Source organism: Panthera uncia, assembly GCF_023721935.1.
Source record: "Panthera uncia isolate 11264 chromosome B2 unlocalized genomic scaffold, Puncia_PCG_1.0 HiC_scaffold_25, whole genome shotgun sequence".
Taxonomy (NCBI): Eukaryota; Metazoa; Chordata; class Mammalia; order Carnivora; family Felidae; genus Panthera; species Panthera uncia.
In genome coordinates this window covers 23,886,072-23,913,386 of record NW_026057581.1, presented here as the reverse complement: position 1 = coordinate 23,913,386, position 27,315 = coordinate 23,886,072, and the positions used below count along the sequence as shown (strand labels likewise).

General features: G+C 43.9%; 2 protein-coding genes across 7 annotated transcripts in view; one reads left to right on the top strand and one right to left on the bottom strand.

Annotated features, from left to right (window-relative positions):
- BPHL (biphenyl hydrolase like) overlaps positions 1–25,368 on the top strand; it is a 38,394-nt gene extending 13,026 nt beyond the window's left edge. For 3 of the 4 annotated variants that reach the window (XM_049655106.1, XM_049655108.1, XM_049655107.1), the window contains exons 5-7: positions 10,376–10,507; positions 14,002–14,125; positions 24,831–25,368. In XM_049655106.1, the coding sequence (XP_049511063.1) occupies positions 10,376–10,507; positions 14,002–14,125; positions 24,831–24,918 (344 nt within the window). In that variant the 3' untranslated portion in view covers positions 24,919–25,368. The remainder of the gene's footprint in view (positions 1–10,375; positions 10,508–14,001; positions 14,126–24,830) is intronic. The other variant, XM_049655109.1, reaches the window with a different exon arrangement.
- Positions 25,369–26,035: 667 nt separating this feature from the next.
- The window catches only part of TUBB2A (tubulin beta 2A class IIa), a 55,517-nt gene continuing 54,237 nt past the window's right edge, over positions 26,036–27,315 (bottom strand). For all 3 annotated transcript variants that reach the window (XM_049655103.1, XM_049655104.1, XM_049655102.1), the window contains exon 4: positions 26,036–27,292. In XM_049655103.1, coding sequence (XP_049511060.1) covers positions 26,232–27,292 — 1,061 coding nt within the window. In that variant the 3' untranslated portion in view covers positions 26,036–26,231. The remainder of the gene's footprint in view (positions 27,293–27,315) is intronic.

Below are 27,315 nucleotides of genomic sequence, written 5' to 3'. Positions count from 1 at the left end.
AGGGAGACACAGAATCCAAAGCAGGCTCCAGGCTCTGAGCTGTCAGCACAAAGGCTGTCGTGGGGCTCGAACTCACAAACTGTGAGATCATGACTTGAGCCGAAGTTGGACACTTAACCAACTGAGCCACCCAGGCACCCCTAACCAGTCTGTCTTTCAATGCTTTCTATTTCCAAAAGTAACACTTTCATGACTCTGGAAAAGGTTTTATAAAACTCAGTGTTCACATTTCCTGCACCTGATAGTGAACTTCAAGGAGGGAGGGGTTGATGTAAAGTCTCATTTAAAATAATGTGAGTGTAAAAATGCACATTGTATTCAAATATGAAACCTTATATTTTGATAAAGAAATTTTTTGCGATTCACATTTCATTAGGTTGTCCTTGAAGCTTATCTTTGAAGTTTTTAGAGGCAGAAGAACGGGGGCCAGCAAACCTGGCAGCCTGTGGGCCAAATCCGGCCCACCATCTGTTTTTGTAAGGCTGGGCACTGATCGAGAAGGCTAGCGCTTTAAGACCTGGAGATCAATCGGGGGTGTCCCCTCCATCCCTGTTTCCTCCTCCGCTCCCAGTGTTGCTACCCAGGGCCTGTGCTGGTGGCTACTTACACACTGGTGACTGTTGGCTATTACCAGGCACTCCGTGGTGGAATTTCAGTCAGCAACTCAGGAGCCTAGCCTCCAGCAAGCTGACCAAACTGAAACTGCTTAGCTCTCAGGAGAAGGGCACACTGGGATCTGGGGGTATCTGAGGCAAAAAGCAAAAGTGACATGGTCCCCACCAACGTCTGCCTGACCCACCAGGACCCTCTTCAGTCTGGTAGCTTTTTATCCTGGGTGTGTTTCCATCGGATCCCAGATGGCCCACCCCAGGCAGTCAGGGTCAAGCAGGTCAGAGGTTTCTCACCTTTAACCTACCTACCTGGTAACTGTGATTTTACCTCTTAGCTTGCAAAGCTAAAATAAGTTACTCTCTGGCCCTTGACAGAAAGCATTTGCAGACACAAGCCCTGGAATATCACAAGTCTGCTTTTATTCAGCTGTTCTGCAATTCACATGATTTAAGGAAGCTACTTCATGGCAGTGCTCTGTTGTAGAATCTTAGCCCTTACACTGTTTGGTAATGAACTATGAAACTTTTTTTTTAATGTTTACTTATTTTTGAGAGAGAGAGAGAGAGAGAGAGAGAACGTGCGAACACCAGCAGGGGAGGAGCAGAGAGAGAGGGGAACAGAGGATCCAAAGCAGGCTCTGTGCTGACAGCAGACAGCCTGATGCGGGTCTCTAAAACTCACGAACCTGACCTGAGCCAAAGTTGGACACTTAACCAACTGAGCCACCCAGGTGCCCCAGAACTATGAAACTCTTAAGTGATGAGTCTGATCTAGTGACCCATCCTAATTGACACTCTTGCCTGTCCTTGTTTTACCCCTACTGGGTTCAGAGGAGCAAAAATATTTTAAACTGAATGAAATGCATGTGATAACGCCTGCCCTGAGGTGTTTGTGTGATAATTCCAATACCTGGGTCATTTTGGGGGTCGGCATTTGTTGGCTGTCTTTTCGGTATCATCCTGTTAGAACTCTGAGAAATATTGTTTGTTTGTTTTGCTCGTTTGTTTTTCCTTGGCATGCAGTCAACCTGGTTAGGTTCATACTACAAATTCTGTTTAGCCTTCTGCGGGTGGTAGTTCCAGCATCAGATCAGTTCTCAAAGCTTCTTCATGTCTGCCCCACACAAGCCCCACTCAGGCTATGCTGGGACTTAGGCGGCAGTTTATATGGTAGTTTAGTTCTTGAAGTTTATGCTGTATGCTTTTTTTTTTGCATCTTCCCCATGCATGCAGAGCCTAGGGGTGAATCACTTCATCGGTTCATATGCAGACTTAGAAACCCCCTTCAAAGCTCCTATGACCAGAAAGACAGATTTCTCTCATAAAGACAGGTTTTAGTAACCCCCTCCTCTGTTGTACAGTTCTGTGCATCTGGAACCGTCTTTAGGGCAAAGCGGCCAGAAAAAAGAGATGGACAAAATAATAGGGATTTCACCTACAGTCTTCAGATACAAGGGGTCCCTTTTTCTGGTACCTTTGGTCAAAGAGCCAGACTTGTCTTGGGGTTTTAGGTAGCTGCCCCGACACTGTACTAGGAGTGCAGGCCCCTGGCTGTGTACTTTCACAGCTTGGACTAGGGTGAGAAGAAAGAGAGAAAGAAAAAGCAGTCTCCCTCATGCAGGGCAACCTGGTCCTTGTCCTCTGGCTACCTCTAAGGGTCTTCTTCAGTTTCTGTTTTTAATGCCTGCCATGCAGTTGTGTGATTCACCCCGTACCCCATATTTCAAAATTGGGACTCAAAGGAAGAAAAGGAAAATGAAACTCATCCCTTTTATGGGTCATTATTCAAGTTTTGGCTCCGTTCAATCTCTTACTCTTACACCTTGGCACAGTCCTCAGGTAGTTGCTTGTGGTGTATTCTACCTGGGGTCTAGTTGTAATCAGTGAGAGAGGAGCTGCTCCAGCTGAGCCAGCACCAAAGCCCAAGAGATCGGTACTCAAGCAGATGTCTTAGGGCTTCTGCTATGACTAGGGGGTGATATGTTCTAGACTCCTATTCAGCCAGACTCCCCCTGAGGCCTAGAGCCATATTTCTATCTACTTGCTGAGCACCTTCCTCTTGATAGCCTGGAAGTTAGTCATAACTAGTGTGTCTACATTGAACTCATTGCCTCATGACTCTTCCCACACCCCAGCTCACAATCTCTGTCTCATGTAGTGGTCCACGGTCTACCAGGTCATCCCTGGAGCACTAAGCCCTCCTCTCTGCCCTCTTCATTTAGCTGTGAGTGGACTCTGATAATACCACATTCCTAAGACCTTTAAAGGTAACCCCTCCTCCTCTCTTCCTGCCCACTCTTTTCCTGCTTCAGACCCTTGGCCTCCTAGGACAGTTTGTCTTCCATATGAGTTACCTTGCTAAGGCAAGAACCTGGTCATTTAATTCTGCTACTTAAAACCCGTCAGTAACCTCACAGTGATGTTCAAGCACCTGGGCTGGCCCGGGCAGCCTGGCCCTAGCCAGTCCTTGTAGCCAGCCCCTCCTTTCCCCTCAGCCTTTCTGTGTGTCCCCCACATTGAATAGCTGCCATTCCTGAAGCAAGCTTCCTCCTTTGTGCCTCTCTGCCTTGGCATCTGCTGATGTGCTCACCTGCACTGGCCCCCCTTCTAGCCCAGTTTCCTCACCAAACTCATCTTCATCTGCCATTCCCAGCTCCCACAGCACTGCCTTTGTCGGAGGTCCCTGAGTCCTTGGGGCTGGGGTTTGGTGCTAGAACACTTTGCACACACTTTCATGATGGCCATGTGTCCTGGGCAATGCCACCTTTCACAGCTCACCTCAGTCAATACTGTGTGAACTCACCATGTTTGGTGACTCTGACTTCCCTTCCTTTTGTAGACACACCAAAAAGTCTCCCTCTTAACCCCACACTCCCCTTTACTTACTGTCTGTTATGTCTCGGCTCCGTTTCCCAGCCATCAGTCCCACCTCCTCATGCCCCACTCTCTCCCTAACTTGTGTCAAGGTGGCTTCCAACCCATCAACCCCATGAAAGCAGTGTCTTGTTGCTGCCAAGCCCGTCGGATGCTTTATTGCCCTTTGTATTCCTTGGTCATGCTGCAGCATGTGAAAATACACACGTGGGGCACCTGGGTGGCTCAGCCTCTTGATTTCGGCTCAGGTCATGATCTCCCAATTCGTGGGATCAAGCCCCACGTAGGGCTCCGCACAGACAGTGTGGAGCCTGCTTGGAATTCTCTCTTTCCCTCTCTGTGCCCCTCCCCTGTTCTTTCTCTCAAAAACAAACAAACAAACAAAAAAACAAATAAACTGAAATAAATACGCTTAAAAAAATATATTTGAAGGGATGCCTGGGTGGCTCAGTTGGTTAAATGTCGGACTCTAGATTTCTGCTCAGGTCATGGTCTCATGGTTCATGAGTTGAGCCCTGCTGTCCGGTTCTGTGCTGATAACGTGGAGCCTGCTTGGGATTGTCTCTCTCCATCTCTCTCTGACCTTCCCACATGCATGCTCTCTCTCAAAATAAATAAGTAAACTTAAAAAAAATTTTTTTTTGTAATTTTAAATAAATAAGTAAACATAAAAAGAAAGAAAATGTACACATGATGTAAGATCAATCACACCCCTCTTCTTGAAGCTTTCTCTGCCTTGAAGTTCTTGCCCCCATGTTCTCAGCTTGCCCTCCTATCTCTGCTTGTTCTGTGGCTTAGACACATCCCCACTCTGCTGGGCCCTGTGATGTTGGGCTCCTCCGGACGCCATCCTTAGCTCTCTGTTCCTCTTCTCTTTCTTACACTTGAGGAACTTCTCACATGCCTTGGCTTCACCAGACTCCCAAATTCCAGATATTCAGCTTCTTACCTGGTTGCCCCACGTGCACCTTATGTTTACTATGCCTAAAGTCTAGCTCATAATCTTTCCTCTACACCCCTTCTTCCTGCTACATTTCTCATTTTGGTAACTGATGCTCAGAAATATGCTATTTCTTCCACAAAATAATTTGTGATAAGTGAATCGATAGTTATGATTTATTGAACGCCTACTGTGAGCTAACACTGACATAGCCCTGTATGACTTCAACCCAGGGCACAGAGAAGTGAAGGAACCTGTCCTGATGGTACAGACGTGTGGTGGCTGTTCCCCTCTGCAGTCTAGTGATCCAGCCCCATGTTCTGCCTGCGCTCTGCCTTTGCTGTGCCTGGAATCCCTCCCAGCTTTTCCATTCCTCCTGCCAGGCCTCCATCTGTCCCCACTTAGATTAACCAGCACTTTCCAACCTGTCCTCTGTCTCAGCCTCCTTTCAGTGTGCTTTCCAGACTGCTTAGATTGGAGTTTGCTAAGATGTAAATCTCATTGTATCTTACTTTGAAGCCCTTCAAGGTCTCCCATAGCTTTCTAGGTAAGTAGAGTTCAAACTCCTCTGCTTTGCCTACAAAATTTGAGGAAACCAGGACCCCGGGCCTTTCTGGGTCCATCTCCTGCCACTTTTGTCTCCTCTACCCCCACACACCCATCGTTTTCTTCAGGTACCTGAAAACCCCTGAAGTTCCAGCAGTAGGGGGCACGGCTCGCTGTCTCTGCCAGTGTACTGCTCCCATACTTGCTTGCTGGCTTGTGTTCTCACGGACTCAGATCCTGCAGTGCATCCTCTGGGAAGCCCCCCACCACTGCCACTCCCGCTCATTGACCCCACCCCCTCCCCTGTCCTCCCCCAACTTCTCTAGGGACATTTATTCTATTCCACTCCTCTACAGAGGTCAGAGGTCGGTTACAACTCTCTAGACCATAAGGCCCTTGAGGGCAGAGACCTTATCTCATTCAGGTTTGTATCTGCTGTGACTGGCACTCAACAGGCTTCAGATAATGTTTACCAGAATAATTCACTAATTAGTGGTGAGCGAATGAGTTTTCTTCTGGTGCTTAGCACAAATTATATGCTCAGAAAGAGAAATGTATCAGTTTTGGGGGGAATACAAATCATATCTGTTTTGCATCAGCAAACAGTTTGGTTCAAATGGTTTTTTTAGGAACTAAAACATAATTACTGCTTTTAAATTTTTTTTTGGTGGAAATTATGCTTTGGGGAAAAACTGGCTTCCTCTTGGAAAAAAATTAACAGAAGTAAGTAAATATACAGAATATTTTTGAATGTTTGTTACATGCTGGGTACTATTGCTAGCACATTCCATGTCTGACTTATTTACTCTTTATCTCGGAGTGTTATTATAATTCTCATTTTTCAGATGAGGAAACCAGCCCAGAGGTTAAGGAACTTGCTCAGGGTGACACGGCTAGCAGGTTCAAGTGCTGGCATTCAGACCCAGCCAGCTTGACTTCTGAGCTGTGTGTTTAACCACAGTGTTTGATGTGAACATCTGGCTTGCCCCAGCTCAGCTGGATACCCCTGTCCCTCGATATTTCGGTAATATTTCCCATTAGAGTCTAAAGCCTTGCCCCAGATTTTACATGCTCATAGATGCCTCTTCAAATGCCTGGTTTTACTGAGTTAACTCACTTTGAGAATCTCTCACTATCCCAAGAGGAGGAATTTACATTTTAGCAAGAAAAACATCTATACATTAAACATTAGCCAACTTGGTTCTTAAAAGATCTTGTCCTTCCTGTCACAGAGGAATTTTTTTTTTATTTTATAAAAATATAGATAATTTTATAAAATATATAACTTTAAAACATTACATTTAGATTATATATTAATAACATAGTAAAAATATAGTAATAATAAAGTAATAATATATCACATCTTCAAATTAAACATTAAATATTTAAATATATTTATATATCTTATAAATATGTAACATAAATATCATGAATAATATATACTATATATTAAAGTATATGATATATATTTAAATTTTATTCTGTAATTATATATTTAAATTTTTAATTCAAATTTATTTAATTGTATAATATTTGGTACATATAATGCAATACATGTGACACTGTGAATTATAGACACCCATGAGCCCACCATGGAACATAAGACTGATCACTGTTTGTACCCTCACTGTATGCATATGCTTCCTCCCCAGGCCTCCCCTACCTCTAGCCTGAGTCCTACAATCATCCTTATGCCTTTTTGAAAACACACCTGTCACATATGTTTATATTCCTAAACAGTATATAATTTAATTCTATTTGGTTTTGAGCTGTACAAAGTGACTTCATACTATATACATCATCTTCTATGACTCACTTTTTTTCAGTGAACGTTGAATTTCTAAGATTCATTCATAATATTTCTGTATTATATTCCATTGGGCAAATGTATTTTATTTTTCCTCTCTTTTATCAATAAACTGTAGGTCTGTTTTCACTGTTGCCGTGAACATTCTTATAAATGTCTCCTGGGGCATCTGGGCAACAGTGTCTGTCTAGGGGTATATGCCCAAATGTGAAATTTGCTAAACATTGTGGTATGCAAATACACCATGTGACAGGTGACCAATTATTTTCCAACTAAATAAATTTGCATTCCCACCACCAGTGTATAAGATTCCTTAACTTGCATCCTCAAAAAATACTTGAAATCATCAGATTTCTTAATCTTTCACCAGTCAAATGGGCAAGAAATGGTATCTTACTGGGGGACTTAATTTTCCTTTTCCTATTACTAGTAAGATTGAGAATCTTTTTTTATGTACTTATGCATCATTGGGGTTTCTTTTTTTGTATTGTACCTATTCATGTCTTTTCATTTCTTTTTGTTTTAAAACTTTTATGTAATATTTGATAAATATAAAACCTTGTGTTTAACAGGGATACCTTATGAAGTCTAGCAACAAAGCAAACACCCAAGGACTCTCCACCCGCTCAAGACTAGAACACTTCAGTGTTATTATGACGTTATTGATTTGCAGGGTTTTTGTTGTTTAATAATATGATGACTATCCCCTTATGGTTAGTAATTGTGTCAGTCGTGGTACACAGCTTGTTGCTTGTCCTTTTGCTTTCTCTATAGACAGAACTAAATTTAATGTAAGAAAATGTTACAGTGTTTTATTTTCTCACTTGGAAAGTTTTGTTGGTTTTTGCATTTACAAACACATTCCTCAGTTTCTTTACTCACCTTTCCTTCTTTCGTCTCAGATATTCCTTCTAGGATCACTTCTCTTTCTCCTCAAGTTATTTTTTACGAGTTTTTTTTTTTTTTTTAAGTTTATTTATTTATTTTGAGAGAGAAAGCGTGAGCAGGAGGGGCAGAGAGAGAGATAGGGAGAGAGAGAATCCCAATCAGGCTCCATGCAGTGAGCACAGAGCCAGATGCAGGGCTGGAATCTCACCAACCGTGAGATCATGACCTGAGCTGAAATCAAGAGTCAGACACTTGACCAACTGAACCGCCCAGATGCTCCTGGAAGTTCTTTAAGGGGAGATCTGTTAAGAGTCAACTCAGTTTTTATTTCACTCTCATTCTTGAAAGATTGTTTGGCTAAGTACAGAAATATAAATGGGAAATTCTTTTCTCCACTGCACACTGTCTGCATTCCTTAACCACTGCTGTGAAGTTTTGCCAGCGAGCTTTCCTCCCTTTGGAGAGATGTGTCTTACCTCTGGCTGCTTTTCAGGTTTTTGCTTTCTCTTTGATTTACTGCTATTTTGCTCTTCTGTGTCTAGATGCAAATTCCTTTTTATTTATCCAGTTTGGGTTACACTTGAGTTTTGTCTGTGGACTTTTCTCTGATCAGTTCTGAAAACCTTTCTCAGCGGTTTCCTTCTTCCCATATTTCTTCTTCTCCATTCTCCTCCTCCTCCTCTCCTTCTTCGGGGACTGATTGGACTTTGTGGGCCTTGTCTTTCATTCTGCTCTGTCTCTTGTTCATCTTCTTGTCTCTCTGTGTGGTGGTCTGCATCATATCTTAAGCTTTCTCTTCCAATGTTCTAGCTTTTTCATTAGCTTTATAAAGATTCTGGTCATTTTGTGATCTTTGATTAGGAGTGAAATTTGCTTACTCTCAATCTGAAAACCCACAAAAAAGACCGTGAACACAAATTGATAATGTTTTCCTTCAGAGAGGATTTACATTTGCTATTCTTGGGAGCCTGGGAGCCATGGGATAATCACAGCCTGGGGCCATTTTAATCTCAGTTTAATCTAGGAATGTCAGGTTCAGCTCTACCCACTGCCCCCAGCTAGTAGTTACATTTCCCCCAAAAGCAACCCTGCCTTTTGAGTAGTCTTACCACCCTTTGCTCTGTTTTCTGGTTCTCTTCCATCTTACACATACACACCCTAGTTTGCATTAATCACTGCAACTCCAGCAATGCAACAAATCATGTTTTATGAAAGGTCTAGTCCTTCCACTGCAAGGGCACTTCACAGAGGGTGCTGTCTACAATAGTGCCCAAAGTAGAAATATCTACAGGGGATTTTTTTACTGACCATCTTCATGACATCTTACTGGCTCCTCTCTCCTATCCTCTCTTCCAACTCTTTTTCTTCTTCCCAGATCTCCCTACCCTCTTAATTTCCAGACTTCTCTGCACCCCTCTGTGAAGTCTTTTCACTCCTATGCAGAGCAGGTCAGCTCTCCTCAGCTTCCATATGCACCTCTGGGCTTACGTATGCAGATTTGAACCAGTCCGGCAGTCTGCCATCCTTGGAAGGCAGTTGTAGTTGTAAATAGCAATTTTTCCTTCACTCTGTTATTTCTGTTCCCTGAGTACACACTGGGTGCCTGGCACTGTCCAGAGCACTGTGGAGGGGTTATTGTGCAATATGAGTTCATGTCATTAGTAATGTGTTGTCTTTGAGGTATATTGTGTACCAGAAGCACTGTTAAAAGCTGTCCATAAGCCATATGTAATATGCTCAGAAACATTAGAATTATCAGTGTGTTTAAAGAAATATGGACACAACTGGGCTAAGTAATTGAATTTGTTCATGCATTTTATAAGTGGTTTTTAGCTATTATTTCCTAAGAGTGAATCATCTGTACTTGTTTCAAGTTCATAGTTAGCCTTTTACAGTCATATTTCATCAGTAACAGAAACTAGAATGAATAATTTGTGTTTTTCAGTGTACCTGAATGCAATTCAGAAAATATCTTCTCTTTTTAAATTTTTTTTTAAATGTTTATTTATTTTTGAGACAATGCGAGAGACAGAGTGCAAGCAGTGGAGGGGCCGACAGAGGGAGGCACAGAATCTGAAACAGGCTCCGGGCTCCGAGCTGTCAGCCCAGAACCTGACACGGGGCTCAAACTCACAAACTGTGAGATCATGACCTGAGCCGAAGTCAGACGCTTAACCGACTGAGCCACCCAGGCGCCCGTAGAAGATACCTTCTCTTTAATAAATCATGTCAGTTTTACTCAGACAACCCTAATTTCAGGAATATCTTCTTATATCTTATACTTTTAACAGAAAGCATTAAATGCAGATCTAATTTCACTTAGTAAAAATTTATGTTGTGCCTCTTTTGTGCCAAGCTCTGGCCGAGGCTCTGGGCATAAGTGGGAGACAAAACAAAGCCAAGTCCCTTATCTGGAGCTTTCATCTTCCTGGGGAGACAGGCACTCAGCCATGGACACAGAAAATGCTACAAAGCACTGAAAGATGCAAAACAGAGTAGATGGAGGGGAGGGTGCTCTAAGAGGATGGTCGGGGAAGGCCTCACTGCCCTGGACAAAGTGAGGAGTAGGCCAGGTGGAAAGCTGGAGAAACATTTCAGGCAGACAGAAGAGCAAACAGGATGACTCTGGGGTGGACTATGTTTGCAATATTTAAAGATAAGCCTTAACATTAGACTAGACTTATTCTTGTCACTACTTCTGTTTTTCAGGTATCAGAGATGTTTCCAAATGGAGTGAGAGAACAAGAAAACCTCTAGAAACCTTATATGGGTATGACTACTTTACCAAAACCTGTGAGAAGTGGGTGGATGGCATAAAACAATTTAAACATCTTTCAGATGGTAGGTTGTGTGAACTGTTTTAGCTGTTCCTTTGCTGATCAGAGAGGCTGCTTGAGTTCCTCCCCTGGTGTTCCAGAATTCCCTGGTGATTAGCACATTCACCCACTGTTTTCATGCTGATGTGTGAACAGAGGATGCTAGTGACTGTACACAGTACAAGCCCTTGTATAATACATCTGCCTTAAACTGTACTAAATATATAGTTGTATCAAGGTTCACATAGTTAAGTCTTTAATAGAAGACTGTTCCTTTCTCCTTCTAATCCTTGTGTGTATGATGACAAAATAATTCTCTAGAAGCCTCAGATAGTGTATATGTTCTAATTCTGGAATGGATAATCAGAAAACAAGCCACCACACAGAGCATATTTTTTTTTCATGTGTTACCCGCTACATACTCTGTTACTAAGACAAACAAGAAAGAAGGACCTTTTTGTCATGACCTTCAGCCCCAGCGAGCATGAGGAAGAGTGTTCAGTTCACTTCCCACCTTCAGAACTTAGTTAAATGACTATAGCTCCGTCTTTATCTGAAAATTTAACACGATTTCCAATAACAGTAAGAATTGATCTCTTTAAGAAAATTCTGAGTTAAAGTCTGTTTTTAAGTAGCTATTTACATTTATACTCTCTCACTCTTCTATTTTAACTGTAAAAGAATAGAGGGTAGCTAAGATCTAATCTGGGAGCACAATTCAGTTACAGAATGGCTGCAGTTGAAGGGCCAGTTTGATCTACTAGGTAATCATTTCCAGAGTGAGTCACCTATCAAAACTTTCACAATGAAAAGGGCATTTGAAAATGTTACTTTTTTGGTTTAAGTTCAAAACAGTAAATATATCCTGTTCAAATGAAGTACCCACCCATAGAAATAGGTCTTGGAAATGTGTTTCCCTCAGCTCTTAAAAATGCCATAAAAGATGTCTAAGACAGTTCTCCATTAAAGAAGGCAAACTTTTGAAATGTAAACTTTTTTGCTTTCCTGACAAGAGAGCTGAAGGGGTAGGAAGATTCGAAGGTAGAAGCAGAATTAAATCAGCAGTTCAAAACTATGCCCTGTGTTTGTTAAAATTTAAACCTTCCACTCTGTGAAAAACACCATCAAGAGAATGAAAAGACAAGCCACAGACCTGGAGAAAACATTTGCAAAAGACACATGTGATCAAGCACTGTTATCCAAATGTGCCAAGAACTCTTACAACTGAGCAATAAGAAAACAAACAACCTGATTAAAAAGATGAGCCAAATAACAGGATCCCACTGCTCACCTATTAGAATGGCCAGAACAGGATGTTGAGGGCAGTGAAAATACTCTGTGACACCATAACGATGGATGCATGTCGTTATACATTTGTTCAGACCCACAGAATGTACAACAACAGGAGTGGCCCCTAATGTAAACTCTGGACTCTATGGTGGGGGATGTTGATAGTAGGGGAAGCTGTGCATGTTGGGGGGGGGTGGGCAGGGGGACAAGGGAAATCCCTGTACCTTCCACTCAATTTCGCTGTAAACCTAAAACTAAAAAAAATTAAATACAGTTTTTAAAAAAATGAAAGAGAAGGGAGGGGAAATGCCAAAATATAGAGGAGCTAGCAGTATGTAAATGATCTTATAGCAAGACTGTTAACAAACCACGTATCTCCCTTCCACACTCACTAATTTGACAGGAGCCCTTTTCTTCCTACTTGTATCCTCATGTTTATGGACGCTCAGTTTAGCAGAGGAGTTAACTGCACAGATTTGGAGTCAGATGGTGGCCTTGCCACTTGGCTTGCTGTTAGAATGAATTGGGAAGATTCATTCATTTGAGCTTCTCTCAAAGCTGCAGTTTCCGGGGCACCTGGGTGGCTCAGTGGGTTAAGCGGCCGACTTCGGCTCAGGTCATGATCTCGCGGTTCGTGGGTTCGAGCCCCGCGTCGGGCTCTGTGCTGACCGCTCAGAGCCTGGAGTCTGTTTCCGATTCTGTGTCTCCCTCTCTCTGACCCTCCCCTGTTCATGCTCTGTCTCTCCCTGTCTCAAAAATAAATTAAAAAAAAAAAAAAATTAAAGCTGCAGTTTCCTATCTGGGAACTGGAGATACTAACAACTACCTCATAAGGTTGTTGTGAGGATCCAACCAGGTTCTGTACGTTCAGCTTTGGTGCGGTACCAAATACAGAGTAAGTGCTTAATAAAAAGTTATTATTACTATCGTTAGAAAAGTGCTTGGTTTACAAATAATTGTATGTACTAAATGAGTTAAAACACGTGACGAAGTGTTCCATGGGCATCAAACCACTTGAACAGTTTCTGACGCATAGTGCTCAGTAATAAGTGATTATACTATTGGTGGGTGTGTGTCATTTCAGGGGTAGGAGAGGGAAGCTTCTGAGACCTAGGGAAATACTTCCCTGGCCAACCCACCACCTTCTCATTTAGCAGGCAGTGACCCCCAAGTGAGGGGGAGGGACAGGCCAGGTGCCTGGACAGCTTTCTCAGAGCCCCAGCACTTTCTTCTCAACGCAGGCAGAGGCAGGGAGGAGGCAGGAGAGGAGGGAGCTCCCTTTATGGAGTACCTGCTGGGTGCCTAGAACCTTCAATATGACATCTCTTTTTAACCTCATGGTTAACCCCAGAGAACTATAACTATCCCTGTTTGACCAAGGAGGAGGCTAAAACTCATAACTAAGGAACCACCAAGATTTCATAGGCAGGCAACAGCAGGACAGGACCAGAACCAGGTTGTTCCACATTCACCTTAGAAATGTTGTTACAAATGGGGGTGAGGACCTCATAATCTCCGAAGTATGTCAGTCAGGAATGTCATGGAAGCAGGAGGGATGAAGAGAAACTGGTTTGCCATGTGTAAACTTTAACCTCACAGTAAGGTATGTAAGCTTTAAGGGCTAGCTGGAAGCCCAAGAACCATTTAAGACATTATTTCAAGGGAAAAGCTTTCACATGCCAAGCATCTACCATCACTTTGCAAATTGGAGACTGCTCTATATAATATAAAGAATTGTGGGGTTTTTTGTTTATTTTTCCTATTTTACATGAATTATGACTATAAATCAAGTGAACTTCTTGTTTACTAATAGAGGTTCCAAAGCAGAGGGGAAAAAAATAGAGAAACAGGAAGACACCTCAGACCCATCTTTTTTTTTTTTTTAATTTTTTTTTTTTTTTTTTTTGAGAGAGAGAAACAGAGTGGGAGCAGGAGAGGGAGACACAGAAACCAAAGAAGGCTCCAGGCTCTGAGCTCTCAGCACAGAGCCCGATGTGGGGCTCAAACCCACAAACAGTGAAATCATGACCTGAGCTGAAATCTGAGGCTTAACTGACTGGGCCATCCAGGGCCCCCACCTCAGACCCCATCTAAGGCAAACCACCTCTTCTACAGACAGGGACACTGAGGTCCAGAGAGAGGCATGATTTGTCTCAGTTCTCTGCTTTTCTGACTCACCTCCTGGGATGGTCCCGTTGAAGCAGATTATCCTTGCTATTTGTCTTTCAGGGAATATCTGTCGGCACTTGCTGCCCCTGGTTCAGTGCCCCACCTTAATCGTGCATGGGGAGAAGGATCCTCTGGTCCCACGTTTCCATGCCAACTTCATACACAAACATGTGAGAGGGTCACGGTAAGTCCAGTCTCTGCTTCAGCGCTCTGCCTCACCGCCTTAGGAAATGCGTGGAAGAAGCCTTGTAAGGAAAGGAAGCATGAAGATTGGGGTTTTTTAAGGTATTACCCGCCCCCTCATTTTGCCCATGTCAATAAATAGTACTGCTCTATTTAGGGTTCCAGGGAAACATGGCGCACACAGAGCCCTGATTTGTGGGTAACCAGTATCCGGAGGGAAAGAAATTCTTGGGTGGATTATTTTAATGTTGCCGCAAAGGCATATCTGCTAATAGGTAGTAAGCCCTGTAACACTGCAGACAGTTTAGATTTATAGCAATCATTGTTAATTAAAACACTTTTATATATTTGGGAATTTTTAGGTTAGTTTATCATTATAAAGGTACTATCGACCCTAGGGAAACTATATGAATTCCAGAGATGCTGTCATTACTCTGGACATCTTTGGAATTCTTTTGGAATTGGCTTTAGTAATGAGAAAATCCTCCCTCCCTTCCTCTTTGCCTCCCTCCCTTTTTGCCTCCCTCCCTCCCTCTTTGCCTCCCTCCTCTTCTTTCCCTCCATGAGCCTTGTTTTTTTTTTTTTTAATTTATTTATTTTTGAGAGAGAGACAGCATGAGCAGGGGAGGGGCAGAGACAGAGAAGGAGACACAGAATCTGAACAGGTTCCAGGCTCTGAGCTGTCAGCACAGAGCTGAACACGGGGCTCGAACTCAGGAATGGGGAGATCATGACCTGAACTGAAGTCAGACGCCCAACCAACTGAGCCACCCAGGCTCCCCATCCATGAGCCGATTTCTGATGTCTACTGTGGACCAGCACTGCTTGGCATGGTCCTTGCTGGCCCCTGCCCTGGGTGCACACAACAGCCCATTAGGGAAAGCAGACTCAGAAACAGTTCCACAACTTCTTTTTTTAATTATTAATTTTTTTTGAATTCCAGGATAGTTAAATATTAGTCTCAGATGTACTGATTTAACAGTGCTAAATATTAGTTACAGGTGTACAATATTGTGATTCAACAATTCTACACATTACTCAGTGCTCATTATGACAAGTGTACTCTTAAACCCGTTCACCTATTTCACCCATTCCCTACCCACCTCCCCTCTGGAACCATCAGTCTGTTCTCTGTACTTAAGAGTCTGTTTCTTGATTTCTCTCTCTGTCTCTCTTTTTCCACTACTCGTTTCTTAAACATCACATATGACTGAAACCATATGGTATTTGTTTTTCTCTGACTGGCTTATTTCACTTGGCATTATACTCTCTAGATCCACCTTGCAAATGACAAGATTTTGTTCTTTTTACAACTGAACAATACTCCATTGTGTATATATACCACCTCTTCTTTATCCGTTCACCAGTCGATGGACTCGTGGGTTGCTTCTATAATTTGGCTATTGTAAATAATGCTACTATAAACATAAAATGCATGTATCTCTTTGAATGAGTGTTTTTGTATTCTTTGGGATAAATACCCTGTAGTGTGAATCCTAGGGTGGGGTAGTTCCATTTTTAACTTTTTGAGGAAACTCCATACTGTTTTCCAGAGTAGCTGTATCAGTTTGCATTTCCACCAACAGAGCAAGAGAACTCCCCTTTCTCTACATCCTCTCCAACACCTGTTGTTTCTTGAGTTGTTGATTTTAGCCATTCTGACAGGTGTGAAGTGATATCTCCCTGTAATTTTTTGATTTGCATTTCCCTGATGGTGAGTGATGCATCTTTGCATGTCTGTTGGCCATCTGGATATCTTCTTTGGAGAAATGTCTGTTCATGTCTTCTGCCTTATTTTTTAATTGGATTATTTGTTTTTTGGATGCTGAGTTTATAAGTTCTTTACATATTTTGGATACTAACCCTTTATCAGATATATCACTTGCAAATGTCTTCTCTCATTCAGTAGATTGTCTTTTTGTTTTGTTGATCATTTCCTTTGCTGTACAGAAGCTTTTTAATTTTTTTTTTTAACATTTATTATTGAGAGGCAGAGAGACACAGAGTGTGAGCAGGGGAGAGGTAGAGAGAGGGGGAGACACAGAATACGAAGTAGGTTTCAGGTTCTGAGCTGTCAGCACAGAGCCCGACGTGGGGCTCGAACTCATGATCTGTGAGATCATGACCAGAACCGAAGTCAGTCGCCCAACCAACTGAGCCACCCAGGTGCCCCTGTGCAGAAGCTTTTTATCTAGATGTAGTCCCGATAGTTTATTTTTGCTTTTGTTCCCTTGCCTCAGGAGACATATTAGTAAGAAGTTGCTATGTCCATGTCAGAGAAATTACTGCCTGTGTTTTCTGCTAGGATTTTATAGTTTTAGGCCTCACATTTAGGTCCTTAATCCATTTTGAATTTATCTTTGTGTGTGGTGTAAGCCATCCACTACTTCTTTTTTTTTTTTTTTTAATGTTTATTTATTTTTGAAAGAGTGAACGTGGGGTAGGGGCAGAGGGAGGGGAACATAGGATCTGAAGTGGGCTCTGCCCTGACAGCAGAGAGCCCAATGTGGGGCTTGAACTCACAAACTGCAAGACCATGACCTGAGCCGAAGTCAGACGCTCAGGTGGCTGAGCCACCCAGGTGCAACAGCCGTCCACTGCTTCTTAATCATATTATTCCATGATACATTTCAACAAACAGATTTCTTAAAGAATATTTAAATGTAGGGGACATGCTTCTTATTCTAAAATAACATATAATTATTATAAAACTGTATAATTTTTACATCCATATAGCATTATATATTTTAAAGGGCATTTTACATACAATATCTAATAACTCTTCATAACAAACTTATGAAAAAATATTGTCCCCATTTACAGATGAGAAAAATCAAGGCTAAGAGATGTTAAGCAATCTTCTAAGGTTGCATAGCTAGTAAATGACAAATCCTAGATTTTTTTTCCCCCTCCTAATATAGCACTTTTCCCCCACAGCACAGCTGCCTCTCATAAACATACTCTTATTTTAATATGATGGTAAGATGCCTGGATTATATACTTGCTGACCTGGTTAATTATCTTTTAGCTTCAGAAATGACAGGTTTTGCACACTGACGCTCATGGTAAATGCAGTGTGTTCCCTCAGAAAACCAGGTTCAATAAAAGTCTGCAAGAAAGTTTAATTTAGGAATTCTGTTCTAAACCCATCTCCTAGCAACAGAATACATCAATATGGGAAAAAATTTTTCCCTTCCCGTTCAGATGTTAATTATTTCAGTGGACTATTTTGTGAAAGATCTTTTTTTTAGAGCAGTATTCTTTGGAACAAGTGAGTTGAAGGTGAAGTGTTATTGGCAATGATTGTCTTCAACTGGTTTGCATTTTATACCTCTTACCTTCGTCTGCTAAAAGACCCCTTTATGTTGGACATGAATATGAACCCACCTGGAACACAGGTGGTTTATTTTGGACCCCACAAAAGGAAAATGGGTTCTTTGAGCACCAGAGTCCTTTGAGATTCAGCCATTTGACAACAGGGAAGCAGGTTAGAGTGGCAGGTTTCCAGTGAACTTAATATTTCATTATCTTGCTAGGTACATTTATAATTAAATTTAAGGATACAGTCTATCCCTTCAGAGATTATATCAACAGGTATTACATATGAAACAAATGCCTTTCTCTCAGAAGGAGGCCAAATGGAGGGCGCTACGTGGCTCAGTAGGTTAAGGGTCTGACTTCAGCTCAGGTAATGATCTCACAGTTTGTGAGTTCGAGCTCCGCATTGGGCTCTCTGCTTTCAGCAAAGAGCCTGCTTCAGATACTCTGTCCCCCCCTCTCTCTCTCTCTGCTTCCCCCCCAACCCTGCTCTCTTTCTCTCTCTCTCTCAAACATAAATAAACATTTAAAAAAAAAAAGGAGGCCAAAGGAAGGGCAGGATTGTTCAGCAGGCCTGCTTCCTATGTCAATTTGTCTCTCTTTTTGTGTATGTGTATGTGAGGAACAATGGTAGACTCTCTTGGAAGTGAAAAGGCCTTAAAGATCATTCAGGTTCAGTGGTTTTAAAATTTGTTTTTAGCTGAACCGTTCCTCCTAATAAACTCTGGTGCAGGAGTCCAAGATACAAAACATAAATAAGAGCTATTCTGATAATAGCAGCGATGGGGAGCAGACATGCCCCTTTGATTCTTCTTGTTCTGCCTCAGCCCCTGTGCATTCCCTGCTCATCCAGCCCTCCCTCCTAGACTGAAAAGCCCTGATGTCACTCACCACCTCCCTGGCTAGCTAGCTTCTTCTTGGGCATCACCCTCAAGGTCAGCCCTGGCTCACTTTCGGAGGATTTGTGTTGAGCAGAGGTTGGCGCCCATCAGACCCTTTGGGGTTGCAGTGGATGGGCCCCAGGAGGCAGTGGGGCTGAGCCAGCTCAGAAGAGGATGTGACTACACAGCTGAGTGAGCTACATGTGTGCTTACAGTGTATACTGGTCAGCTGGGGCCACTGTAACAAGTATCACACTGGGCGGCGTAAACAGTAGAAATCTATTCCGTCAGAGTTCTGGAGGCTGGAAATCTGAGATCAGGGTATCAGCAGGGTTGATTTCTTCTTATGCTTCTTTCCTTGGCTTATAGATAGTTCTTCTCCCTGTATCCTTACATGGTCTTCCCTCTGTGTATGTGCCTTCATCTCCTCTTACAAGGATACCAGTCACATTGGATTGGGGCCCACTCATATGATCTCATTAATCGCTCTTTAAAGATCTTCTATCCAAATAGGTCACACTTTGAGGTCGTGGGGGTTAGGACTTCAGCATATGGATTCGTAGAGGATGCAGTTCAGGGCATAATCCTATGTTTCTGTGGAGGTGCTCCGATCTTGGGAATGAGAGGACCAGCGGAGACGAGGGTCTGGGTTTCAGACCCAGCTGCAGATGACCAGCACCTTGCCTGGAATCCCCTTCCAGCCCTCAGCCCCTTCTGTGGCCTGGCCAAGTGTGCTCATCCCTCAGGTAGCAACTCAGATGTATCCTCCTCCAATTACTTATCTTTTTGGGATCACCTGGTCCTTTTTTACCGCTGTTAGCGTGTAAATTTAATATTCTTCCTGCTGAGCATGTCAGCACCAGTCCCAGGATGTGGTCTAGTGCATTTTAAAGTGCTTAGTACACTTTGAAAGAAAGAGACCATGAGAGGCACACAAGGGCCATTGACTGGTGACTCAGTCCCAAAAAGTGTGGTGCAGAGTCCCAACTGCATGTTCTGAGACCAGGGCCAGAGAGCCAGGTCAGGTGGGAAAGAATGATGGGTAAAGTGTGCAAAGAGCTGGGGTTCAATGTCAACGAAAGGGGAGAGGTGGAAAATGGAGTCTTGCCTGGAGAGCAGAACTGGTGTGTTGGAGTCCTGGAACCCTTCATAGCAGTGGTTACATGCCCTGGCAGGGAAGGAGATGGACCCAGGTCTGAGTGCTGGCTCTGTCACTAAGTGTGTGCCCTTCAGCAGTGTGCATCTGTTTCTATACCTCTGTTTCCCTGTGTGCAAGATGGTGATGATACCTGTCATTTGTTTGTACATTTAAGATTTAATAGGAGCTCAGTATGCAGTAGCTGCCACTTCTGTGGGTGGAATGCTGCTGTGGGTTCAGGTGATCAGGGGCCCGAGGAGACAGCTGGGGTGTGGCTTGTGAGTAGGTCAGTGGCAAGCTGCCCTTGACCCGATTTTCAGCACCATTGTCAGTACAGGTGTGTGGGTGTATTAGCGTTCTCCAGAGAAACAGAACCAATAGGATACACATAACACACACACACAGGGGCTCCTGGGTGGCTCAGTTGGTTGGGCGTCTGACTTCAGCTCAGCTCATGATCTCACAGTCCGTGAGTTCGGGCCCCGTGTCAGGCTCTGTGCTGACAGCTCAGAGCCAGGAGCCTGCTTCGGGTTCTGTGTCTCCCTCTCTCTCTCTCTGCCCCTCCCCTGCTCATGCTCTGTCTCTCTCTCAAAAATAAATAAAAACATTTAAAAAAATTAAAAAAAATAACACACAGGTTGATTTACTGTATGGGATAGGAATTGGCTCGTGAAATTATGGAAGCTGAGAAGTCCAAGATCTTCAGTGGGCAAGCTGGAACATCTAGCAAACTGGAGACCTGAGAGAGCTAATGGTGTGTTTCCAGTGTGACCGAAGGCCTGAGAACCAGAAAGAGTCAGTGTTTCAGTTTGAGTCCAAAAGCAAGAAAAAGTTGATGTCTCAGTTTGAAGGCAGTCAGGCAGGAAGCATTTCCTCTTAACTGGGGGAGGATCAGCCTTTTTCTTCTATTCAGACCTTCAGCTGATTGGATGTGGCCCACCTATATCAGGGAGGACAATCTACTTCACTGAATTCTAATGATTTAAATGTTAATCTCATCCAAAAACACCCTCACAAAAACACCCGGAACAATGTTTGATCAAATATCTGGGCATCCACAGCTCAGTCAAGTTTACACATAAAACCAACCATCACAGTGGGGAGGGCAAAGGTACAGGCATTCTCCACAGAGGTCTTGGCCTGTGGTAGGTTCACTGGAGGATGTGTCAGCAGGCTGGCAGTGAGGGTACACGTGATTAGGTTGTCTAGGCAGTGGGCCAGGTTCTGTCCTCTGACTCATGGAAGGGAAGAGAGAGGAAGGGACTTCTCTCTGTAGCTTCCTGGGCTCTTCAAGTCTGGCCATCAGAGGTCAGATGGCCCCAGACCTCCAGTGCAGGCCAGGAGGAGATGCACATGAGCGGGGGTGAGATGAATGGACCTAGGTGACAGAGATTCATGCTGAGGACAAAGGTTTGTTTTTAGCTCTGTGGTAAAGTGAGCCAGGTTACTGGGAGTAGGTGGACAGTAAGCAGGGATGGCTGCCTTGGCTTCCACTTCTAGGCCAACCCCAAATTTGTGACAGGGGAGGGGAGATGTGCCCTCCCCTCTAACTGCCCCGGAGGACTTTCTCTCTAGCTCTCCCCATCCCTTCCTCCTGTAGATGCTCCCTCTAGTGCCTCATCTCTAACTGCTTGCTGCTGTGGTTGAAGGGAAAGCAATCAGCTCAAGATCCCACTTAGGGTCAGGTTACAAGATTAACTCCAAACAGGATTAGGCTCATCCTTACAAAGCTGAATCCTTTGCATTGTAGCGAGAGTGGGGTCTCATCCTTTCTAGACAAGACTTACCGTGACATGTTGTAAAATCTCTCCAACTGGAGTGGATTGTGTTAGCCAAATGTAAATAAATTATGCTCCCAAGTCAGAGCATTTCATTAATATGCCATATATAACTAGAACCTTTGTAAGGACTTTTGCACATTGTAAAGTACAATTCAATAAGAATAAGAAAATAATAGCAAACATTTATTGGTCACTGTGTGCCCAGAGATCCCGTACTATGAGCCTCATATGCATTTTGTCATCAGAATAATCCTATGGGGGTAGATGCTGTTACTCATCCCCCTTTTCCAGATGAGGAATTGTGGTTTCAGATGAAGTAACTTGCTAGTATAGATCCCATGTTGATTAGACTGGACATGTCCTGACCCCATACTGCCCATGCCTTTAACCCTGTGGTATCACCTCCAATAACATGCAGCTGTGACCCAAAGAAAGCTCTCAGTCCAGTCAGAAGGCCCCTACTTGGCCCTTGTAATCCCAATCCCCCAGGTTTGGCAAGGTTTGTGTCTCCACACACGAGTTACAAGCATCCATCTGGTAGACCCTGATAGCCCAGAGGGGTCTGTTCCTAGCTGTGGCATTACTAGAAAAACAGCCTCTGAGGAAGTTTTGTTTCTTTCTAATGCTTGAGACAAGGTTGCATTTGAGAGAAGAAACTTCTCAGCAAGACCTCTACTTCCACCTTTCCCAAACATCTACTTGGGCCTGGCCGCCCTCCGGCTGAGAGGAGAGAGCCTGCTGGGGAAGATGCAGGCTGGGAGGCCATGCTCTACACCCCTGCTTTACCAGCTTGAAGGGAATTATGGCCCATCCATTATCACCCTTTTCTTAGATGGGCTCTCTAAAAGGAACAGAGAGGGCGCCTGGGTGGCTCAGTCGGTTGAGCCTCCGACTTCGGCTCAGGTCATGATCTCATAGTTTGTGAGTTGGAGACCTGCATCAGGTTCACTGCTGTCAGCACAGAGCCTGCTTCGGATCCTTTGTTCTTCTCTCCCTGTGTCCCCCCCCATGCTCACGCTGTCTCTCTCAAAATAAAGAACATAATAAATAGATGGATAGATAGATCGATAGCAAGCAGAGAATAAAGAATTGAAAGGGGATGTTGTTGGCAGCCAGGTTTGGATGGCCTGGGGAGGAATGCCTGAAAGAGAGAAGGCCTCCCTGTGAGTCACATTGCTCTCCAGTTTTCATAGGGGAAGAGCTCCAGGTACAAAGAACGACTACTTTGGTTTTTGGTTAAAACAGAAATGCTCAGACTTAACTAACAACTTTATGGGTTCATATATAATGTAGAGGTTTATCATATCCAAAGTGAAGGAAAAAACTATAGCGCATTACTTATTGCTGCCTGTTCCTGTCTGTAGCTCTCTGAGCTTAACTTGAAAGCTGTAGAAGGTTAGACTGAGGAAGGAGAGGTAATATAGTGGGGCCGGCATGTTTCTCCTTCGTCACCTCATCTGTGAAGAGCATCCTGGAAGGAGTGTTCTCAAGCAGAGGTAAAACCACCACTGAATTTACACTGTGGGATTAGACACATTTCTGTTGCTGAGAAGATATAGAGTCACATCTCTTTTTCTAAAGGAGCCAAATGCAGGCAGGAGCCGGCCCCAGCAAGCAGGAGGCCCCTTCATTTCCAGCTGAGCCATGTGTTTGATTGTGGGGGACTTGCTACTGATTTTCCTGGAAAATGTGGTTGTTTGAAAACACAGAGCATGGGATTAGTTCCTTTTGTTATTTGGGTGAGAAGCTCCCTCAGCAGTACACTGCTACATTGCCTTGACATCTACATATTTATGCCTGTCCAGGTGACTGTTCCCAAAGAGGTACACTTGGTAAGTGTTAAGTGTAGTGAATCCTGTGTCAGACCTAAAGGCCAAGGATATACTAAGGACCTTGAAATGACCTCCAAAATGTATCAAGGAGAAGAGCAATTTTCTTCATAACCCCATCCATCCACCCACCTATCCACAGTCCAGTGCAGTTCTGAATGTAGATGCCTCAAAACAGGCCTCCACTATTTTTAATGAAGGGGACCTAGTTTTTCTTTACCTGAGACCTATAGAGATTACCAATGAATAGTGCAGGAGCACTGAGGCTAAAAAAAAGAAGAGATTCACAGTAGGTGTCTCTCCTTCCTTGGGAATCCTGAGAAAATTGTAGCAACAGGGCAGAGCATATGATAACCAGCTTGACTACCCACGAAGGAAAATGTCCAGCTTTGGCAGGTCGGGGTCCCTCTGCTTCAGAGTTCAGTTAGCATACATTCAGTTTAGCCTAGACATGTCCTTCTATGACCTTTCAGTATCCTTGCAGTTTGTTATTTTCTGCCTTCTAAAAATGGAGACCCTGAGCATCCCTGCAAGCCCTTGTTCCTTGTGCAGCACAACTGGGGTCCTGTCTTTGGGGTTGGTGCAGCTTATCCTTTATTTCCTGAATCACATTAAAATTGAATTTGGAGTGTTCTGGCTATTAATGGCATTATTAGCTTTCCCCATGGCCTCAGAAAGATGCCAACAATATATCCTTTTTCGAGTAGATTATCATGTGTATCTACATACACCTACCTCACACCCAGTGTGGTGGAGTTGCAGGGGGCCCAACATTGTCCAAGGACAGCTCTATACCCCAGCTCCTTTTCCCTGCAAATCCTCCTTAGTGCTCACTGAAGTTCTTAGAGCTCTCAAACCCCAGTTGTTGAAAGGTCAGAGAATTAGGCAATGTAGTAACTGGCATTTTGCCCCAGTATGACCCTTTTAATGTCCCTATTGTTACTGTATATAAAATAGCTTGAACTTTTGCTTATATCCTAAAAGCTTTGTTTAAAACTTTTATTATTTCTGTGCTTTTATAGCCAATAAATGCAGAACTCAGAGAAGACTGCTTTTATTAAAGAAATTGCAACCAGCCACATTTGACCAAAAGCTTATTGAAAGAAGTCTCATGAGCACAGTGAGGTTTGCCACAAGACATGTTGTGACAGCTGCAGAACAAAGTGTTGCTGATGCCGCCTCCAGCTGCCCTCACAATCCTAAGGAACACTTAACTTGCCCTTTGTCTGGTGGCTTGTATCCAGACTTAGTCAATCCTCCAAAAATGACTGGGTGATTTTGAGCCTTAAACAACAGGCTGGTGGGGGCTGTGATTTCTGATTTGGGCTTTCACTGTAGGAAACCCCAACGAAGCTCACCTGTTCCAATCCAGTGGAGTCTGGACATTTCGTATTTTTATCATCTCCTCAACCTTCTCTCTTAAAGTCAACCTTATTAAAATGGATTTTTTTTCTCCCTAGGTAACGACCAAATCACATCCCCCACTCTCATCAGATTTAAAGTCAAACTCTTTGTTACAGGATACAGTTCCAAATTCCAGTTGCCATGTGTGTGCTCTGTTAAGTCAACGCCCAAGAAGCTTTCACCCTTAAGTCTATATTCGGGGAAAGTTTGTATTACGTATCTTATGTTTTCTCCCCAATAGTAGTCACGAAAAGAAGGGGCGGTTTTCCACTTCAGATTTTCATGAAATGTTAGAAAGGGTAAGAGTTTGACTAAATTGTGTGCCATTAATCATAAGTCCTTTTTTTTTTTTTAGGTTGCATTTGATGCCAGAAGGCAAACACAACCTGCATCTACGTTTTGCAAATGAATTCAATAAGTTAGCAGAAGACTTCTTACAATAAAAATGCCCACTGCTGGGAGCTGGGCATTCCTTAGTGTGGGGCTTCAGCCTGTTGCCACCTGTGAAACACACCCGTCACACCTCACCTCCATGCTTTCTACTCCCTGCAAAGTACTCTCAGACATACACAAATAATGACCTATTAAAACGTCTTCTAGGGGCATCTGGGTGGCTCAGTGGATTAAGTGTCTGCTTCTGGATTTCAGCTCAGGTCACGATCTTGTGGTTCATGAGTTCGAGCCCTGCATCCTGCTCTGTGCTGACAGCTCAGAGCCTGCTTGGGATACTTTCTCTGTGCCCCTCCTCCCCTCATGCTCCCTCTAAATAAATGAATAAACACAAACAAACTTAAAGTCTTGTAGCTATAAAGCCTACAAAAATTAGATCTGATTTTTTAAACATTAAGTTGTGAATTCTACCATTAGTTAAAATAAATTCTGGTTGTGATTTACTTTCTCTCGTATCTTAGGTGAAGCATTTCGAGTATTTATCACTGTTATTTCAGGGTACATTGAATCTTGAATTTATGCTGTACTTTTTATCTGAGAGGTACAAGTTTTCACTGGTCTTTTTACTTATGTTTATCACATTGTTCAAAGCAGAGAAACACGACCCTCCATACTACGTTTTCACAAGGGTTGCTGAAACTACAGCAAGTAAGGTAGGAAGGTTTGCTTTGTCCTTAAATCTCAATTTACTCCTGGACATGTTTACTGGATTCATTTACTTTAATACTTGGGGTCAGTGAAAATGAAAAATATGTCTTTATATCTGTCTTTATTAAAAGAGCAGAGAAGCCATTAACTTAAAAATACTTAACAAAAATCCAATTTTGTTAAGATGACTAAACCCAGAAGCATTTACTGGAAGGGCACCTGGTGGCTCAGTCATGAGCTCACTGTTCTGGGTGTTGAGCCTGGTATCCACTTCTGCACTAACAGTGCAGAGCCTGCTTGGAATCCTCTCTCCCTCTCCCTCTGCCCCTCCACCACTTGTGTGCACGCTCTCTCTCAAATAAATATTAAAAAAGAAAAAAGATAAGATGTAGTGAGTTAAAAACCAAAAAAAAGCATTTAGTGGAATAAAAATTACCTGAAAGGAAAAAAGAGACCACAAAGTTTTAGACACATGCTTTTTTATTAGTATAGATATCTTAGACAATACTATAATTTTTAGGAGTTCCACATTATTACATCAACAGTGTGAATTTCTGACAGAGGCAAAACTGAGCACCATAGTATACAAATAGAAAGACCATGCTTGATTGAGGACAACAGAAGTTCACTAAAGATGCACGATGTATTTGAGAAGTCCTTAAGCCTCGTCCTCGCCCTCCTCCTCCTCGAACTCGCCCTGCTCGTCGGCCGTGGCGTCCTGGTACTGCTGGTACTCGGACACCAGGTCGTTCATGTTGCTCTCGGCCTCGGTGAACTCCATCTCATCCATGCCCTCGCCCGTGTACCAGTGCAGGAAGGCCTTGCGCCGGAACATGGCCGTGAACTGCTCCGAGATGCGCTTGAACAGCTCCTGGATGGCCGTGCTGTTGCCGATGAAGGTGGCCGACATCTTGAGGCCGCGCGGCGGGATGTCGCACACGGCCGTCTTCACGTTGTTGGGGATCCACTCGACGAAGTAGCTGCTGTTCTTGTTCTGCACGTTGAGCATCTGCTCGTCCACCTCCTTCATGGACATGCGGCCGCGGAAGATGGCAGCCACGGTCAGGTAGCGGCCGTGGCGCGGGTCGCACGCGGCCATCATGTTCTTGGAGTCGAACATCTGCTGGGTCAGCTCGGGCACCGTGAGCGCGCGGTACTGCTGGCTGCCCCGGCTGGTGAGCGGCGCGAAGCCGGGCATGAAGAAGTGCAGGCGCGGGAAGGGCACCATGTTCACGGCCAGCTTGCGCAGGTCGGCGTTCAGCTGGCCCGGGAAGCGCAGGCAGGTGGTGACCCCGCTCATGGTGGCCGACACCAGGTGGTTGAGGTCGCCGTACGTGGGGGTGGTCAGTTTCAGGGTGCGGAAGCAGATGTCGTACAGCGCCTCGTTGTCAATGGAGTAGGTTTCATCTGTGTTCTCCACCAGCTGGTGCACCGACAGGGTGGCGTTGTAGGGCTCGACCACCGTGTCTGACACCTTGGGCGAGGGCATGACGCTGAAGGTGTTCATGATGCGGTCGGGATACTCCTCCCGGATCTTGCTGATGAGCAGGGTGCCCATCCCAGACCCTGTGCCGCCCCCCAGTGAGTGGGTCAGCTGGAAGCCCTGCAGACAGTCACAGCTTTCTGATTCCTTCCTCACCACGTCCAGGACCGAGTCGACCAGCTCAGCTCCCTCTGTGTAGTGGCCCTTTGCCCAGTTGTTTCCAGCACCGCTCTGGCCTGCCAGAGGGAAAGGAGAATAT